General features: G+C 41.9%; 1 protein-coding gene across 4 annotated transcripts in view; it reads right to left on the bottom strand.

Annotated features, from left to right (window-relative positions):
• ebf3 (early B cell factor 3) overlaps window positions 1-19,721 on the bottom strand; it is an 88,862-nt gene that overhangs the window by 19,526 nt on the left and 49,615 nt on the right. For 2 of the 4 annotated variants that reach the window (XM_014470951.2, XM_005804881.2), the window contains exons 7-10: window positions 17,595-17,676; window positions 13,823-13,940; window positions 8,995-9,128; window positions 8,174-8,300 (exon numbers count right to left, since the gene is read on the bottom strand). In XM_014470951.2, the coding sequence (XP_014326437.1) occupies window positions 8,174-8,300; window positions 8,995-9,128; window positions 13,823-13,940; window positions 17,595-17,676 (461 nt within the window). The remainder of the gene's footprint in view (window positions 1-8,173; window positions 8,301-8,994; window positions 9,129-13,822; window positions 13,941-17,594; window positions 17,677-19,721) is intronic. The other 2 variants (XM_023328045.1, XM_005804882.2) reach the window with 1 other exon arrangement.

Genomic DNA, 19,721 nt, shown 5'->3' with positions numbered 1-19,721 from the left:
TGGAGTGAACACGTGTATTGACTTACAGTATCAGGGTATAAACATAGGGAAATGTTTGAGCAAAGCAGTAAATTCAAGGGAAATTGTTCCTTGTTAAGTCTACGAGCCTGAATGGAAGCCTGCACAGAGTACTAGCATTCCTGCCAGCCATTACAGCTTATTACGATAACTCTATCTTTCCAGGAGATAAAAAACCTAGCCTTGTTGCCATTTGCCAGCTATTACTTTCGCTAATTATACTTAACTGCTTCGAGCTTATCTCCACTCCTCCTACACCATTGAGCAGTTTTTTTCTTTCCCCCCTTAACACAAATTAGAGGTGGAGTGGGAGTTGGAAAGGGGGAGACAGATAAACAGCACAAGCAAGAAGTTCATTCAAGTGTTATTGCATTTGTGACTTGTCAAACTGAAGCCCTTTAGGCACCTGTAGTCTGTTACGCAAATGCAGATCTATCATCACGCAGAATGACCTCTTCCAGCTGAAATTCACCACTCTACAGGAATTACTTGGTGCCTTGTGGTATTCATAGCCCTTGAGAATTTTCTCAGTTCATCATGTTACAGCCCAAAAAAAATTAGGTATTTTATTAAGACTTAATCTAACAGACCAACACAGAGTAGTGCATGAAATAGAAAGAAAATGTATAGAAATATAGTTTTTTCAAATAAAACTGAAATCTCAAAAGTTACGTGAGATTTCAGTTTTCTTCTGATACTCTAAAATAAAATCCAATCCTCCCCTTAAAAGGTCACTTAATCCAATTAATTAATGTAATTTAATCTTGCTGTCCTGTGAGTGCCTCAAAGGTTTGTTTGAGAACATCAGTGAGCAAACAGCATTAGGAACAGCAATGAACTCAACTGACAGGTCAAGGATGAAGTTGTTAAAAATTAGTGTTAGGTCAGGGAGTCTATGGTGCTACTGCAAAATTACCAAGATCTGGCAAGAGTCCCACGGTAACTGGACGAGCTGCAAAGACACACTGCTCAGGTGGGGGGGAATCTGTTGAAAGGAAAGCTATTTGTTTTTTCTTGCCACTCTTTATGGAAAAGTGGTGAGAGGAAAGTCAAGTCCCATTTGCATTTTGCTTCAATAAACCGTATAGAAAAAGTTGCTCATGTAAGATGAGACTAAAATGTAACTGGATGCAAAACTAACAGCAGATCGCCCTGGACACACCATACCCACAAAGAACCAGGAAAAAGAGTGGTGGCAGCTTCATCCTGTGGATGTGCTATTGTTCAGCAGCAGAAGCTGATCATAGCTAATAGGGAAATGGATGAAGATAAATACAGAGCATTCTTGGAGAAAAGCCTATTTGAGGCCAAATGTTACACATACGGCAATAAAACGTAGCTTAAACCAAATCAGGTCCATGTGTTCGAATGACCTAGATATGAACCAATTGAGATTCTGTTGTAAGATTTGAAAATACTCTGTTTTTGGCTGTAACATGATAACACGGGAAAACATTTCAGGTCTGAATACTATTGCAAAGCACTGCAGAAAGGGCGAATAACTTTCCATGGTTACTTCAAGGAATTAAAATTGAATACTGTGCATAGAGGGAAGGTAAAGAAATCAGAAGTCATGCTGCTGCTCCTCAGAATAGATAAGTTCCATTTGGAAGAGTAGAAAACATGCACACAGACTTGGAAACCAACCTATAAACCAACCAAACCAAGTCAAATTGAAATTTTCACAGCAAGCCCACGCAAAGCAAACCTCATCTGTTTCAACACTGACCATATCATCTCCATCCACTGCAGCCAGTTACCACTCAGTGATTCCATCTCCAGCAGTCTCGAGATGAACAGGAAATTAAAATTTCAAAGATCTGCAGTTAAGATAAATCAATGGAGACAGATCAATGTTCATTGAAATTTCATGAACTTTGAGCCAATACAGATGAAAAAAGCTCGACAGTTACAGTCTCCCACAGATATTGCCCCTGCAACAGATAAAATGTAATTAACACGGTTAAAAGGGAGCAATGTTACAGATCGCACATCCATAATTTCAGCTCCCTTCATATTGGCTGTGTTATTAGAAAGGTGCCAGAGACACCTGTTCAATCCTCTTAGATGACATCTAAAGCATGTGTGCCTCTTCTCCGAGGACGCCGGTGGACTCTCGCACATTACTGGCCCCGCAGAAATCAAATGGGCTCCCTTCACAGCTGATTGCAAGCGCAAATTAATATTGTAAAATGAAGATCAATACATGGACGGGGCATGGATCGATGGCGGCTAAATTACGGGTGAATTTTCCCCCTCATTCAAGATGAGTTGTGTTTTCCTCTCAAAGTCAATACCGCGCTGCCTCCCTCATTCATTTCTCAATAAACTCGCCGATGAATTTCAATCAAAAAGCGGCAGCGGAGGAGAAGGGATGGGGGTAGTCGGGGGCTGGAGTTCCTTTAAAGCCTTTCGGGTTTGGATCATGCCTGAAAATGGGAAGGGTAGGTGGTGAAAGGAGAACAGAACATATTTCTGCCTGTCTGTCCAGTGGCAAAAGACTAATGCTGCGACTTGGTGACGACTTTCACTTACCAAAAAAAAAAAAACGCTAATAGTTAAACAAAAAGTGGGCCCAATTAAAAATAAATCAATGCATACCTGCTTTATTGGTAGAAAAAACACACTAACACCTTCATTTTTTTTTATTCCCGCTCCTGAAAAATAACCACTTTCAGAAACAAGTAATGGGTGAAAACACACGTTCGGCCGCGAGTACTTATTTCAATCAATTTCCTGAAGCTGGATTTCACAGGTCACTTGCTGATAACACGCTGTGGAATAATGCCACAGTGTGCTTCTCAAAGCTTACCTGACAAGCTGCCTGACAGTGGGGGAGTGTGAGCACGTGTCACGTCAGCCCTCTAATTGGACACAAGGACCTTCCTCTGTGGAACCTTGTCGCGATGCACACAAGCTCACAAGGCCTTCAAGCCCAGGCCCATCTCACTTGGCAATGAGTGTCTGCTCCACTCCTGTGGAGCTCGCGCTAAATACCAGCAGTTGTAATAAGACAGGCAGGTATGGCGATGGCTGGTGGATAACACGCCTTGACACATGCTAAAACTGTTGTGCCAACTGGTTACAACCCATTTCACTGCAGAGATGACATTTATAAATGCCTGTGTCATCCTTCCTCGCTCCTGCACTGACTTTCGTCTTAAAAATAGGCTTTGGAGGAAGGTTCCAAAACCCTGCGTGGAGTAGATTCTAAATACGCAAATGAAGTATGAAGTATTTTGTGTGTTTGCAGGTCCTCCTCAGAAGCCGATCTGTTTACATACCTCCTTGAATGCCTTTGATTATAACATATCTTTCAGTAGGCCACACCCCGTCACTGACCATTCGCTAGTGAAGTACCAAACCCAGCCCTGCAGGACAGGAAATGAAAAGGAAGCTCTCCATCTAATCAGCTTGTAAGTCTGGGACTTCAAAGTGCCGGCAGGGCGGAGAGGATAGGCTCAATTCACCAGCTGGACGGCACTAGACCCTGTCTGATGTGTGCCGATAAAGATGTCTTTGGTTGTTTATTTAATTTTTTCAGGAGAGAGGAGGGTCAAGAACGGTGCAGCATTTTGTTCTGCCTTCCACGAGTCTAGCAGGAAGTGTTTGATTTTTGGATACCACTATTTATAGCTTTGGAGAAAAGGGCGCTATTTGCTAAAATGCAGGGAAATCCAATGTACATGCATGTTTTTTTTTTTTTTTGGCTTAATAAATTTTAAACATTTAGTTTGTGTGTGCTTTGCCTTGCAAAAGTATTCATACCCATACCCATTTTAATCTTTTGTCAGGTTACAGCCAAAAATTGCATAGGAGTATTTTCTTTTTATAAATAAAAGTGTGGCGTGGATCTATAGTTATACCTTTTGATTCAATATTTTGAATGACATGTCTCTCATATTACAGCTACAAGTCTTTTATGTGGTATGTGTCTGTCACTCGACTTATATTTAATCTGTCCACAGATTCTCCAACGTGAGCTGTTTACTATTGCAGCTCTTCTAGTGATACCTCGGGCCTTTTGGCTGCCGTAATAATTAAATTTCGACTCGCCCAGCCTTTAAAATTAGGTGGTCCATGTAGTTCTGCAATAATCCTTCTATGTTCATATGGTGATATTTTAACCTAACCCTGCTTTAAATCTTAACAGATTATTTATTCTAAAGTACTCTAAAAACAATGCGTGTTTCTTTTCCACCTCAACATTTTGTGCTGTTTTCTGTTGGTCTATCACATGCAAATTCCAATTGAACACAACAAGGTTTGTGGTTGCTTTGTGACAAAATGGGGAAAAAAAGTTAACGAGGTATGAATACTTCGGAAAAAACATTTTATCTATATAGAGAACCCACTTCAGCACTCTCAACCGCTTCCTTTTTTATTCCCTCACAGGGTTGACATTTCTTGATCTCCAACAGTATTGAGTGAAGCACACATGACCCCTTTGTCCTTATGTTGATGAATGACTGCCTCATACCCATTTTGTCAGATTTTGGTGCAGTGGAGTCGATAGCGTCACCTTGACGAGGAAACTTTGTGATCCATCAGCCCTCAAGGCTGTCTGGCCACAACTAAGGCCTGGCAAGAGCAACTCTCTGTATGGGGGGCATCTGCTTCATCCAAAATCCTTCACCCAGTGTGCTGCAGTCTTGTGAGGTCGAACGAATGGCTCTTATTACTGCCGCTTTACAGTGGGAGGAGAGAAAAAAAGAAAAAAACACTTGACTTGTACTAATAGCCGGGAAGCCATGCTGGTCACCAAAGGTCTGAAGACGAAGCACCCTGTCAGTGCCCAGCTTGGGAAATTAGCAAATAATGTTCCCTTCCCCCTGACAAATATGTGACAGCTCGCCTTCGCCAATCATTCTCTCCTAACGTTATGATGCATGTCCTGGATCCCCACTGGAGGATACAGGCGAAGTTTACTGACCCTCAATTTACCCATGACAAATGGGGTCCCGGTAAATGTGCGTTTTCTGGGGCGCGGAAGGGGTTCATTTTAAGCAATCCTGGTTATGTGGATGTCACTGATTAGGATAAATAGCGGCTGAGTGTGTTAGGACTGCTTGCAGAACCATATTACCACAGGCCTGCATCATCGCTGGCCCTGGAGGGGAGTTCTTCATGGAAACTTGGCTGAGATAAAAAAAAAATTATATATATATATATATATACAACAATAGCTCTGATGCAATTAGGAGTTTAAATTGGAATAATTGTACAGTCAAATTTTTATTTATGATTTACTCCTTCACACAGCTCTATAAGTATGCAGTAAAAAGGTTGGGAGGCAACAAATGAGGCTTAAAATTGGGACTCGTTGTTTAAGATATTTGATTAAACCCATTTCGCTGCTGTTTTCCGTGCTTAATAAAGTGTAAAGCAAAATAAAATATCGACTCAGGTGCAGCCGTAACTTTCTCCTTTTGATTTTCCACAACCTTGCTGACAGCTGGTTCCACCACTTCTGTCCTGACCAATGGATAACCAATACATGGATTAGACAGAGGACAGGCATGTAAGCTCCAGGGGACAAGGCTCTTTTAGAAGGCTGCAAAACAAACAAAAATAGCTTCTCACTCCTTTAAAAAGTGTCAATTAAAGAACATAAATAGGTTCCTTGAAGCAGTCAGCTACAGCTTAGTTAAGTTTTATATGGTCTGTCTGTTTGTCTCATTAGTGTTTTAAACATTCAATAGTCAATGCCGACAGGATTATTTGACATACGCTACAGGATCCTCTCTTTCTGAGAATGGATTGTGAGTTTTGGAGCCGATCCAGGGTGCTAACCTGACTGAGGACGTGTCCCTCCGCTGTTCCAATTGACTGCAGTCTCCTCTGTGTTGACTCTTGGTAATTTGTGATAATTTCTTAAATTGACCGAGTTAAATCTCCACAATTAGGACAGTGGGGAAAGAGGAGTCAACATGGAAAAAAAAAACCCACAGTCCTCAGGTTGCATTCTGAAGTCAAAAAGCTTTGATAGCTAGACTTTTTGATATACACGTGTTGCTCTATGGTGACGTTTTTTGCCTATTCAACAGCGCCATTTTATCGCACTCACTTTCCCCGCTCATGTAACTCCGATCTACTTCTGTGTGAAGGCCATTTGTTCAAGTGCTGTGAAAGAAAAAGAAAAACTGTGGTCTTAAAATGAGCTGTTTCATTTTTAAAGACACAATCCACTCTCCCTGCACTCAATTCGCTTTTTAATCTCCGAGAGGAGTAGCTAACATCCTTTTCATCTCGCAATTACTGTACATATGGAATCAGCGGCACCTAATTCTGGCATTATGCTGCCTTTTAACGGTTTCGTTCACTCGAGCTTCACCCTCCACCATCGCACAATCACAGCGAGCCACTGAGGGAGTACGGAAGCAAAGGAGTTGGACCTGTCTGTTGGTGACTTTCGCTTTTAATTCACCACACTAATCAATTGCACCACCATTGCCTCCAGGGGTAATTGTATCTTAATACTAACTGGAAGTGAGAAGGAGCCAGGGAAGACAGAGTGGAAGAATGGGGGGAGAAAAATCAACAAAGATAGAGGGAAGGGGACACATTTCTCCAGTAAAACCTGATGGTAATCATCCCAATCCGCTTAGCCTCTGTGACTAATGGGGTCTGTTCTTAAGGGACCTGGCACTTTCACTAGGGTGCTATAGAAGCCATTAATGTCTTAACTTATACACCTTCTCAGGGCTGTTTAGTAACACACACACACACACACACACACACACCCCTCACACACAAAGACTCTTTTGCACTCACACTTTCTCCCCCACTTTCATTCACTTTCAGACATACACATACACTTATGCAGTCACACTACACTCCTGTTTCATTATCCCGGTGTCTTGTTGGCCTCTGCTCCACTCCTGCTAGGGAGGTTAAACGCAGGAGAGCTGGGCCAGACTGCACGGTTGGAGGAGAAGGGGACCAACGGCTGTTTCTGGTGCTGGGGGGGAGTAGTAGTTTTGGGGCATCAGGGAGAGCAAGGGGGACTTGATGAGAAACAGCTGCTGCAGGATGGAAAGGTCTGGATTGGGATTTTTTTTTTTTGTTGGGGGTGGGAAAGGGGTTTGGGGGGCCCCCAGCTTTGGCCTTGCTGAGCTCAAGGCCAGAGCTTTGCTTAAGGCTCAGGAGTGCTGAGAGGGAAGGAGGGGTCATTTCATTCTGCCCACCAGAGTTGGAACAGACAGAGGCTTCCAGGTCAGACAGGCTCTGACCCTCACAACCTCTGTCTACTCACCAATGATGACAGATAAGACCACCACTTCCTTCTGTTAGCCAAGATAATCAGATCTTTTACTCGCGGTGTGACACACACACGCTCCCTCTTTCTCTCACCCTCTCTTCCCACACTTTCTCTTACAAATTCATGCTGATCACACATGAGAATAACTTCAGACACACTCATTCACTTAACCTAGTTATAGACGTTCTTATTTGATTCATAAAAAATGAAACCACGCTTGACTTATAAATTCAGCAAATTACACTAAAACATAATCTGTTATACTTAATGGTAGATATGAACGATTGGGAGAAAGATTTATCTTGAAGGGTTTTGACTGTAATTTAGCATGATACCTTACTGGATCATGGTTATTTAACATTCATCGAACCAGATCACTTAACAAGAGCAGAGAAATTGGCTCTAGATTACTTGACAAGTTTGAATTTTGAGAAGACTCTGAGTTAGCTATGTACAATATCAGTGAGGTGTTTAAAGGGAACTTTGAGGAAGCATGCTAATGCAAGTTCAAAATGTCAACGTTGTAATCTCTTTGCCTTTAAAATAATATCAAACGCTGCTAATATGCTCTTTCACAAACATGTGATGTTAACATTTGCTCTTGAAAAATATCAACTGCTCGTGGCAGAAGAACAAGAAAAAAAAATCTTGGTTGTATCTCTTTTATCTTTTTATATTATAGTTCTTAAGGAGAAATCCAAATCAGTCAAAATCATATTTGTAAAGGCTTTAAAAGCAAGAGACAAGCCGTCCAGAAAAGCTTGTGTGCCGCATCTCTTTATTATTGGCTAGGATAGATAGTTGAGGTCTCCACCCCAATGACAGAATGGAGATAGAGTATAGTAAAAGATTGTAAAATACAAAGAAAGACAGGAACAGAAGGTTCTGACTCACCAGTATAGACAAATCTCCCAGGGGCACCTTTGCAGAACTGCTTGGACTTGTAGGACAGCGTGACTTCCACAACGCCGGGGATGTGCCGAGGGGGAGTCTGAACACGGATGGCGTGGGGAGTTATCAGCTAGATTACAGAGGAAAACGAGAGGAAATCACGAGTTACCGACAAAAAACAAACAATCAACGTTTGAGAACATAATTTCCATGCAAGAGGGAAAGCAATTCAGGCTGCAAGGTTAAAATATATATTGGCGTCATTTAACACAAATCCACATTAGCTGATCCTGAAGGTGAAGCCAACTGCTAGTCCGAAATTACTCCAATCTCAAAGTTGTTCATGCAGATGTTATTTCATGAACCTTGAAATCATTGCCACAATTGCATTTAGGGTTTATTTTACACAAAAGGCTTATGATTTTTTTTACATGGAGGTAAAAGGTGGTGCACCAAAAATTATCTTCCTGTTGCGAAACATTTACTAAGAACAGAACATGTTCAACAAAACTTTCCATTAAAGTAACTGATTTAAAAGTGAAGTGGTGGAAAAAGTAAAATATATTACTTTGTTTTTGACAAACCATTGTTTGATTAATTTTAAGACAGTTTAGTTTTATCTGTTGTTTCTCAGTACGTTTCTCAGCAGAGGACTATTGGAAGCGTACCACTTTTTACAGCTATGTAAATGATTATCACTGCTGTGCTAAACTTATGTTTGTTTAATCCAGGTTGAAAGCCTGCTTTCGGATTAGTCTCAGCATCCAAGACTGACTGATGAGAACAAATTCTGAAGTATTTCTTTAACAAATGTTTTATCGTACCTCACTCCATACAAGCATAGTGCCAAACACGACTTGAAGACCATCGAAAAAGTTGTCCCCGATGATGATGACAGTGGCTCCTCCAGTGGTCCATCCCTCACTGGGGCTGATAGCCTTGATGCATGGGGTGGCTGCTTATCCAAGACAAAGAGAAGAGCAAATTCAGCACCCAGGCTTTGACACTCCAGCACATGTCTCTTTTCTCTCAGACACGTTACTGAATCACCTCTACGTTCAGCCCTGTGTGTCTTTTCCCACAAAGACATATCATGGAAATTGCCCCCAGAAAAAAAAAAAAAAATGATGGATTTGTCCTTTAAGGCACGAGAATCAAAATCATTTATCAGCTCGGTGGAGTGGTGTAGTTAAGCAGACCCTTCAAATGGTCCACTTCACAAAGGCTAAACGCTCAGGCTCCCCAGGAAAATGATTTGATGGAGCAAATTATGTGTCAGGGCAAATGTAGCCATCAGAATTGATTAAGCATGCACGGACATGTACAGTAAAATTTTAAAGCTGAACACATCTTAAATGAGTCAAGAAGTGGAAATGACAAGCTAAAGCTTTGCTGCTTCATGTTATTTCATTACCTTTGTTCTACAATACAGTGAAGGCACACTGCGTGTAGTTTCAGGTTTCATATCGTGAAATGCGCTCATGAATTATTCAGTATAAGATTTTTTTTTTTTTGTTTTCTTTTTGTGATCGATTCAATCCATTTCACATTGTTTATTACAATGCTTTTCATCTGGCATGACTTCTGCTGTGCAGCGCTGCCATTCATCAACAGTGGGAGTTGTTATTATAATCTAATTTGAGTGATCTTATGCTTCACTTTCGCTGTCACTTGATGCATTGCCTTAATATGGTGTTCGGCAAAACACCATGTTTACAACAGAAATATCATGACAGCTTGCCATAAAATAGCAATATCAAATTTAATCTATTTTCATCAATATCTTATAATATGGCGTGAAATGCGCATGTTTTCCCGCTCCTCAAAATGCATGCAACTATTCCTGCAAGTTCTCCTTCTGTTCTTTTTTTTTCTTACTCTCCTCCCACTGCAAGCACACTTCTATCCTCCTTTATCCCCTCCATCCAGTAAGTAAATCACAGTCAGCCATTGTTGTATGGATCACCTCAGACAAGACATCTCCCTTTGTTTGCCTTACTGTTGGGTCTGTTCAGGTCATGTTTGCTCTCTCTCTCTCTGCCCATAAAGTGCGCACACACACATTGGTACTACAGGGAATCTGACTTTAACAGGCGCTGTTGACTTCATGCTAATCACCTCGTACAGATTTTCATTTGTGAGGCCTGGAGGAGTGACATTTGCTTTCCTTAATTGCGAAGCGGAGCGTCTGAAAGAGGACCAACCCTCCATGGGCATGCCGGGGCCCCCTCTAAGGGCCTGACCTTCATCAGTGCGGACGATTACAGCAAATAATTCACCCTTCAAAATTACTGTAAACAAATTGACTTTGGGGATGAGAGAGAACGAAGAGAGGGAAGGAGGGGCAGGAAGGAGGAGGGGGCTAGAAGGGTGCCTGATGGTGACTGTTGGGTGGGGACGTGGGGGGGCAGCTGCTGCCTGAAACCTATGACGGGCTGCGCTTAGTTACACATACACACATAGACACACACACACACACACACGGACACGAGAATAGACAAACGCCACCTCGGAAATCCCATCTATCACACCCCTGTCTGCATCCATATACCCCCAGCCCCACGCCTCACTCCCACACGCAGAAGGACTCATGGAGAGGCAGTGACTGAGGCCCTAAGCCGTCCACCCTTCTGCCTGGAAATTTGCATATGTCTCAATGCACAGTCAGAGCGGGGAGCATGTGCTGAATGGGGACCGTGGCAAAGTGGATTACACAGTCAGCACAGGCGATCTGATGACAGACACGCACAGTGTGCCCCCCCTCCCACCCCGACAGATGATAGACATCAGTTGAAGTGGACGGAGGAGTTTGCAATGTTCTGCTGCTTTACTAAGTCTTTACAAACTTTAGGATCGAAAGTAAAACAAATCAAGGGCCAGTTATCACCTCAAATTGAATCTAAATAATTTTATGTTTTTAAACAACCACATGCTGCAACTTTGCTACCCGTTTTCAACTTTTTTTCCTTTTTCTCAGTTTAGCGTTAGCCGTGGAGGACGTCAAAGCCGATTCGAGATCTGAGCGGAGGAGCTTCTGGCTCTGGTTTTGTGACACTCAAACAGGTCTGATGTGGCCCTGTGAAGCCGTCCTTTGTTCTGCCTGCTGAAATGTGTTGTAATTGTGCTGTGGGATGTCCAGATGGTCGGTTGATAGTGCAGCTGATGGGATTATACCTTTTACCTCTCCCTGGGCCATCTGTTCCCTTTGACTCTCTCTTCTGTCTCTCTTTCTCGCTGTCTCACCCTCAGTCTCTCTCCTTCTCTTATTCCTTTTCCTCCCATCCTCTTTTCCCTTCTTCTTTTTTCGTCCTCTTAGGCCCGGCGGTCTGGATTCGCTTGTCTTTATTGCATAAACCCTAACAGCATTACAGCCACTTGGCATGCAAATGAGTCAGGCGCTGCAGGCCCTATGCTAAGTCTCCTATATTGTCTGGGGCTCTATAATGGTGAAACTGAGCTAAGGAACGTGCGCGCATGAGTGTATGTCTGTGTTGGCGTGTGTATGCGTGTGGGGGTGAGTGAGTGAGAGCATTTCTGTATTTGCTGTGTGTGTGTGTGTTTGGAGGTGAGGGTGGGAGGGGGGTGATGTGCGTGTGTGAAAGACTCAGCTATTTGTGAGCATGTTTATGCACCTTTGAGCCTGAATCCATACATGTTTGAGTGACAGCCGGCCTCAAAGCACATTCATGTCTGAATGCATAATATGCTTGTTGTGTGACAGAGCACACAAGTGAACAAAAATGTCACATGGCGAGATTCAGACTGTCATCTGGGTGCGATCCCCTCTGAGTGCCAATAGGGGGCAGCACTTCTTGAGCCTGAGCTGCGCTCGGAAAGAATGCCTCCCTGTTCCAGCCAGTCAGACAGCCACAAAGGCTGAAAGCCTCTCGCCCTGTGAACTCCAGAGGAAGAATGTGTTGCTAATTTAAAGCACGCTGTCTGTCTGTTTGCCTTCGAGTTGTCAGAGCCGCTGCGGAGGACATGGCTGGAGTTACATTTTATAAAACCGCCTCTCTCTTTTTTCTTTTTTTTTCCCCCTCTCCTCCCGTGGCACATCTCCGTTTGTTAAAGGTGACTCAAAACAAAGTGAGCCATCGCTGTTGATGCATGATAAATTAGTTTGTTGTAGAGCTTAGCCTGGGAGGGGGAAAAAAAGAGAAAAAAAAACAGATCTCAACTTCTAAAGAAGAGGGAAGGTGTATTAAAGTTATTAGACAAAGACATGTTCAACTGGGCGGTTGACAATTGCTTCTTTTCTTGCTTTACGGGGCGTCACTCTGCCGCTTTGAAGAGTGCGGTGAAGAGGAGAATAAAGGATGGGTTGGGGTAACCTGTAAAGAACCCACACACACGCACCCACGCACACACACCCCACACACACCACACACAACACACAGAAGGTCTCATGGGAGCAGGGGAACACGGAGGCAAGGGCTCAACCTCTTTAATTGCTCTCCTCATTAAGAAACTGGTTGCTAGGCGATCCACACCTATCGTGTCATAAATGTGAAACACACAAACAGAACGTCAGCGAACATAATGACTTTGGTGCTCCGGGCAGGACTTTAATTATTTGATTTTGTTCTCCAGTAGAGGAGTCATTAATAAAGACAAAAACAAATAGATTAGCTTTTTCCCCCACTAGGACTACAGAGCACCGAGATATATTAATTGTCTGCTATGTTTTTTTTTTTTTTTTTGTTGTTGCTTTTTTTTTTTTCTTTTGTATTCGTCGTTGTTGTATTAAACATTACATTTGCTTTTGGTGACAGAACCATTAATGCCCATTAATGTGCAGAGAAGCTTGTTTTTAGTTCGTGGCATATATAAACTGTTTGCCTTGCCATAATTGGCCCTCACAATTTAAATCTAAACAATCGCACAAAAGTCAGGTTTCCCCTTCTTTTCTTTTCTTAACAGTATTTCAGCTGTGGGTTAGCTGCTTTCCGTAAGCGAAGGCCACGGGGGTCGAAAGGTTACACATAGCACATTTTACTTTTCGGATTTCCCATGGTTTGGTGGTCCTTCTTTTCTCCCTTTTGGCTGAGAAGGCAATCAGTCTATCATATGGAATCAGTTGGAAGAAAAACAGTAAGTTCTGTTTTGCTCATAGGCCACCCCACCCCTCCATGCACCCACCCACACACACACACACAGAATCAGTCGACCTCCTTCTCCCCCCCTTCTCTCTTTCTGTCTTTCTCCTTCCTCCCCCTGTTTCGACTCTCTCTCAGCTAAATCTACAGAACTCCAACGGCAGGAAATTAACCTTACAGCCAAATTCTTCAGCAATTTGATCATGTTTCACTGTGGCTTTTAGGACAAATGTAGGTGCATTACCAGAGTAGAAGTAGCATAACGTTTCTGAATTAGTTGTTATTCGCAGTGCAACAATGATAAAAACTAATGCATTGTATTTCCTGTCAATGCATAACAGAAGTTCGGATGGAAGCCAGAAGCAACTCAAAAAGTGAAGAAAAAAAAAAAAAGATGATGTTGAAAGAACTATTGATTCTACGGATGTAAAAGGAGCTATAGGTGTGTGATCTGAAAAATGGAAAAAGGGAAAAAAAAAACTAATAGGAAAAAAGCAGCGTAGCAAATTATAAGATGTAAAAATGTGCCTACCATTTTCCAGATAAGGAGGCGTACCTTCTGAAGGGTCGAGTCTGCGAGCCCTTCGCCCATGTTTGGAATTGTTGTGTACGAACATGTTGTCGGAAACGGCCAAGACATGGCCGTCCACGTTGACGGTCGTCGATACGACAACCTGCGAGAGGAGTGAAAGTGAGATGTGGTTTAGCAAGATACAAGACAAAAATTCAGGCTTTGAAAAATATATTGCATACAGATAAAGACATGGAGCGTTGAATCTTTTCCCATTTTGTTACATTACAGTCACAAACTAAGTGTGGTTTGACCCCTAAGTGCCTGAAATGATTTCTAATTGTACCAAAAAATATATATATATATTATTTGTGTTTTTGCTGTCAGTTAGATGTTAAATTAATTTGGGATTATTATTGTGAACATTGTACTAACAATTAGTGTCAATTTTGGTATGATGGATGTATGACACAATTAGATCCACTAGACATTTAGGCACTGAAACTAACTTTTCAATTGTGGTATGTTGATTATTTTATTGATCCCGCTGTTTCTCAAACAAAACTTTGAAATTGAGTTGCTTGGAGTTGCATAACAACTCCAGCCAGCTATGGATGTTTTTGGACAGCTATATCTACAGTGTTTCAAATGTAGCAAAGCATTTTTGCCACACAGTCCCATGAGCTTCTTGCCAGTTTTCACAATAAGAAATCAGTGTTACAAATTAATTTCAATGTATATTTTTGAACAGTTATTGGTGTTCAACCTACAGTGTTTTAAGTACAGCTAAGCATTGAAATATAGTTTTATTAAACTCTTAGAAGCTTTTATCCCATTTCATGAAAAAAGAAAATAATATTTATGTACTCATTTAAGTAATTATTTTTACATCTATATTTTTATTAATATTTTTGTAACCTGAAGTAATCATTTAATTTAAAGTTGCATTTTAAAATGCATCCACACAAATGACCATTTCTGCAATTACACCTGAATCCTTATTATATTAGTATTACTTATTTTTATTCCTTAGTTGCCTAGTGTCGCTAAAATACGTCACACCCAAAATCACAAACAACTAGCTATTAACTACATCTGTAATCCTAATTATAGTTTTTGCTGCATAATTTGGCTCAGAGTTAAAATTATTTATTGACTTTATCAGCAAAATTCCATGCAGTCTCTCTATTGTGCACATCCACATGTAGTCCACACTTCGACCACTGATGGTGTCCTTGGTATGAAAGACACATCTATCTACCAATATTTGTACTATTCATACACCACGTTGTCCCTAGGGACAACACAGATATATTGTCCCCAGGGTGAAGCATGTTGATGGCAGCATCATGCTATGGGACATAGTTTGTGGGAAATGGATTGAAGTAAATATAGAGTAATCTGGGAACACTAACTGTTAAAGGTTGCAGAAGACTTTAGGCTGGGGCAGAGGTTCAATGACCTTAAACATGCAGCCAGAGACACACTGGAGAGGTTTAGATCAACGCCTATTCATTATTAGGAATATCCTAAAGTCCATACCTAAATCAAATTAAAAATACTGGGATGAATTTCCCATGCAATAAAATGGAGTTTGAGTTATTTTGCACAGATAAATTATTGAAAATTCTTTAACAAAAAGCAGCGAAAAAGCAGCAAATAGAAGGTGGATTTCCACAGTATTTACTCATCTTAATAAAAATGCATGCCAAACCTTTTAGATAATGTGTTTACAAAAAGAAAAACTATGCATCCCTCTTCTTCCTCACAAGTTTGCACTTGTGTTGGGCTATCACGTTAAACTGCCATAAATTGCATTACAGTTTGTAGTTTTAATGTGACAGAATGTAAAGCAGTTCTGGGCAATGTAGGATATAATTAAGTAAATAGATTAATACATGAAGAAAATGAGCAACTGCTCCCCTGTGAGGAGCATACCTTTGTAAGTACTGCCAAACCTGTTGAAGTGATTGTTCTCCTTGGAAATATTGCATTACCATTATTTTTCCTGTTCCTTCCTTTGTTTTTAATGCCCTACTTTCAGAGAGATTGACTGGAATACAATTTTCATTTATCTACATCCCAAACTGTCATCATGACTAAAACTCAAAAATATTGATCAGCTTTTCCACCAACTCTGAATACGGTAGGCCCTTTCCTTTTAAACTATTACCGGAGTCATTAACAGCCAGGCCGTACGCCGTCCCCATCACTCAGCAAACATTTTACCAGGATCATATTCCAAACCACACTCCATATTTTATAACGCTTATTTTTGTTGTTGTTTTTTGGCTACCGCACTCCAAACAAGCAAACCTGCATGTGAATGGCCAAAGTGTTTTCTGAGCCGGAAACAGAGAGCCCCTCTCAGGTTTTGCTTCGCCGGTAAGTGACCTCGGTGTGGCGCTGGAATTTAGGGGGGCACTTTTTTTCTGGGGGGGGGAGTTGGTTTGAGAATGGTGGGGGTGTAAAGGGAAGGTGGAGGGAGGAGGGGAAGTGAAAGAGCTCCATTCTTGTGAGCAGGTTCAGAGCTGGGCCAAGCAGAGGATGATGGATTGGGCCCTTTCTGGCCTCCAGCTGGTTTTGGGGGGTAATAAGTAGAGTCGAAGGCATGTAAAATACACAACTTTGGCCAGAGAAATACCTATGCAGGAACATCTGGGAAATCCATTAGGGGGTAATGGCATCTTAACTGTTATGATCATCATAATCGACGATGGAAAAAGTATTCTATTATTTCAGAACCTTCAAAAAAAAAAGAAAAGTTGGTTCTTGAATTCCTTCTTGATACCAGAATGTGAGAAAGCTGAAAACCCATGGTGGCTGTCACGCATCAGTCCACATTCACCCTGAGGGAAGATTTGAGGAGGCAGGGGAGGTCTGATGGTGGTGACATCAGGAGGGGACACCCTGTCTTGTCTGTTTCATGTCTGGGCTTCCTCCTGGAGGATGCCGGCTCATGTGTCTATCACTGAATAGTGCTGCCAGTCACGGACGTCCTCTTGTAGTTTGTAGTAAACCCTGATAGGACAAATCACACTAGCTCTTGCTGTCTCACCTTGACCTAGTGGGCTGTTTGTGTTGAAAATGTCGGAGCAGAATGGATGAACGGTTGGATAAATGGATCAGGAGTGGGTCAATCACCGCTCCTCTTTACTTCTCTGACAGATCAGAAGTGAGAGGGTAAGAGAAACATCCAACATCACTTTGCGCTCGTGTACTTTTTTCTTTTGATGGCTTTGCTTAGAATTGCATGACTGGCATTAAGCATATGCACATGTGGCTTAAAACCAAGAGACGGACATGAAGAAAGCAAACACATGCGCTCCGTTTATGTGCGTGCATCCATATGTGGTTCGTGCCCGCGCATATGAGTGCGCTAGAAGGTATGCATTTCCTCTGCCAGACAGATCCTGAGTTAACACTGTTGTTACATGTGGTTGTATCGTCCTCCCCTGTGCGCCGGGGCTCAGAAAGCTGTCAGGAACACAATTGATGGCACTCTTAAATCCTATATCCTTATTTGTGTCAGATGGTATTCCCTAATAAATATTCTGTCCAGGGCACACACGACACAAAATCCCTCACTCTTTCTTCCTCTATTTTTTTCTCTTTTTTACCTCCTTTAGTGCCAGTAATAAGAATGTGTTCATATGTGAATCTGTGTCAGGGTGAGTTAGTGCAGAGTAGCAGCTGTAGCTGCACATTTCTACACCTGTGGGTGTGTGTGTGTGTATGTCTGAAAAAAAAAGAAGAAGACAGACAGTGAAAGACAGTGACAGAAATGGAGCGTATGTGTGAAATAGGTTTCAGTCACCTGGAATCTGCGCATGTCTCGTGGATTCCCTGCATTTTTCAGACAGTTCTGATTGCACTTGAGAAAGAACTTTAGGAAGAATCTGAAAAAGAGCAACAGAGAACAGCAAAAAAAAACTATTAGTTATGTTCCCAAAGTTAAAAATTAATGAAGGAAAAAGGGGACAGAATGTTTAAATTAAACTCTCCAGGCAGATCTGATTGTATTCACACATTCATCTGAACATTTTTATCTCATTTTTTTTTCTAACCCGGGAGCTTCAGCCTCTTTGTGATCTCACCTGAGTTCACAGGTCTTCCCCAACACCCATCTGCCACTAACATACAGGAAGTCACTTGATATTCCACCCACCTCTTTAATCCCAGGACACCCCCTGTGCAATTAAAGTTCCCCTGTTCAATAGGGAAGCAAATGAGGCCCACCTGTGACCAGGTCTTGTTTGAAGAGCATCAGGGATAAAGGACCTAACAAGGTGAGAGCGCGCCACAAAACTTATAGTCCTGTCAGGCAATTAGGCGGACACTCCTGGGACCGCAGAATGCCACACACACACAGGCACACACACCTACTGCGTACACACACCCATGTACTTGTGGGTGGGTGAGGCAATTATGCCACAAATTACAACCTGGCTAATCGTCTCTGAACAAATGTCACGTCTGAGTGAGATCTGGGCTTGGTTTAGTTCACATAAGCTGCCCTCTTCTCTCGCTGGATTTATTGATAAGGAAGCAAATTTAGAGTTGCACATATCAAGATGTAGCCTCCCCGACGCAAAATAGTTAAGGAGGGAAAATTTACAAGGAAGGGAAAAGCACGGCAAGAAATTATCTCAGCTGTAAGCCATTGTGCTAAAAAGCACACACAGAATAAACAATGAAATCGACCACAGATTCCGACTGATTGTGCCTACGGTTTCTCCAATTAGAAATACAGCACAGTCGTATTTATTTTTTCATCACATTGCGCCATTATTACTATATACAATGCTATTGTTGCCTTTGTAAAAATGACTTGGCTTTTGAATCGCTGTGTCTTACTGGATTACCATAGATTGCACCATAGATTGCGTGGCCATTTCATTCAGCTAAATTCAGTGACTTGTGTGTCCTGCGAGGACGCTTTCACAACACTTAAGACTTTTGCGTTCGCCCACTGGGATTCCAGCCAGGCCATAAATCAGAGACTGAAATGACCCTTCTAACCCTGGCCGCATTAACACATGCACTGGTCATTTAGAAGCGTTCTTCGATAGACTTCTATACTTTTGCGCTCCGCCGTGTACCCAGGAGGGTGAGCGGAGGTGAGAAAATATTTTCTCTCCACATCCGAGGAGCTTTGGCTTCGACATCAATAAAAGATGTTTTAAACCATGCCAGAATGCTGATAGCCTGTCAGTGTGTGGCAAGGCTATCTAAAACTAAATAAATAAATAAAAATTTAAAAATCCTAACTTGCCATTAGTGCATTTCACTTGATTGTGTTCGCTGTGTTTTTTCGGGTTGCATCTGTTGGCTGATCATCAAAATGACCATTATGTACTCTAATTCCATGACCCTGTTTTTATTTCCCAGAAGAGTCATAATGTAGAGCAGCAGACATCTGCGGAAAGCAGACCTGAAATACGACTTTTATTTGTCTGTCGCCTCTCATACGGCATGCGCGTATTTGTATGTGTGTGTGTGAGAGCTGGAGTGGGTTTGTGTGAAGATGTGCATGCACATGCATCACCTATTGAGAGACAATTTATGTCAGTGCTGGAGACAGAATATATTTTCCAGGCATTCACTTCATAAAAGAAACGCATCACTTTCAGAGTTTGTCTTGTCTCTTTCCTGGATGCTTCAATGCCTTCCCATGCAGCTCCTCCCTAAGCAAAACCAAAAGTTTGAGTGTCCACATTGTTACAAAGAAGCTCTTTATGCTTAATCGTATGAAGGCAATTAAGTACAATTTCTCCCCTAAAAAAAAGAAAGAAAGAGGCTTCATTTTCACCGTCCACACTACTATAGCATTCATTACATTTGAGTTGGTTAGGATTCTCCATGAGTACTCTGCAAATTGGTCCTTGGTGGAAAGGAGAGCAATTAAGACAAGGCCCCTCTCTCTCCTGTACTTCTTAAATAT

Source organism: Xiphophorus maculatus, chromosome 22 (assembly GCF_002775205.1).
Source record: "Xiphophorus maculatus strain JP 163 A chromosome 22, X_maculatus-5.0-male, whole genome shotgun sequence".
NCBI classification, from domain to species: Eukaryota; Metazoa; Chordata; class Actinopteri; order Cyprinodontiformes; family Poeciliidae; genus Xiphophorus; species Xiphophorus maculatus.
Note: the sequence above shows the minus strand (reverse complement) of the source record. Positions and strands in the feature narration are given on the sequence as shown.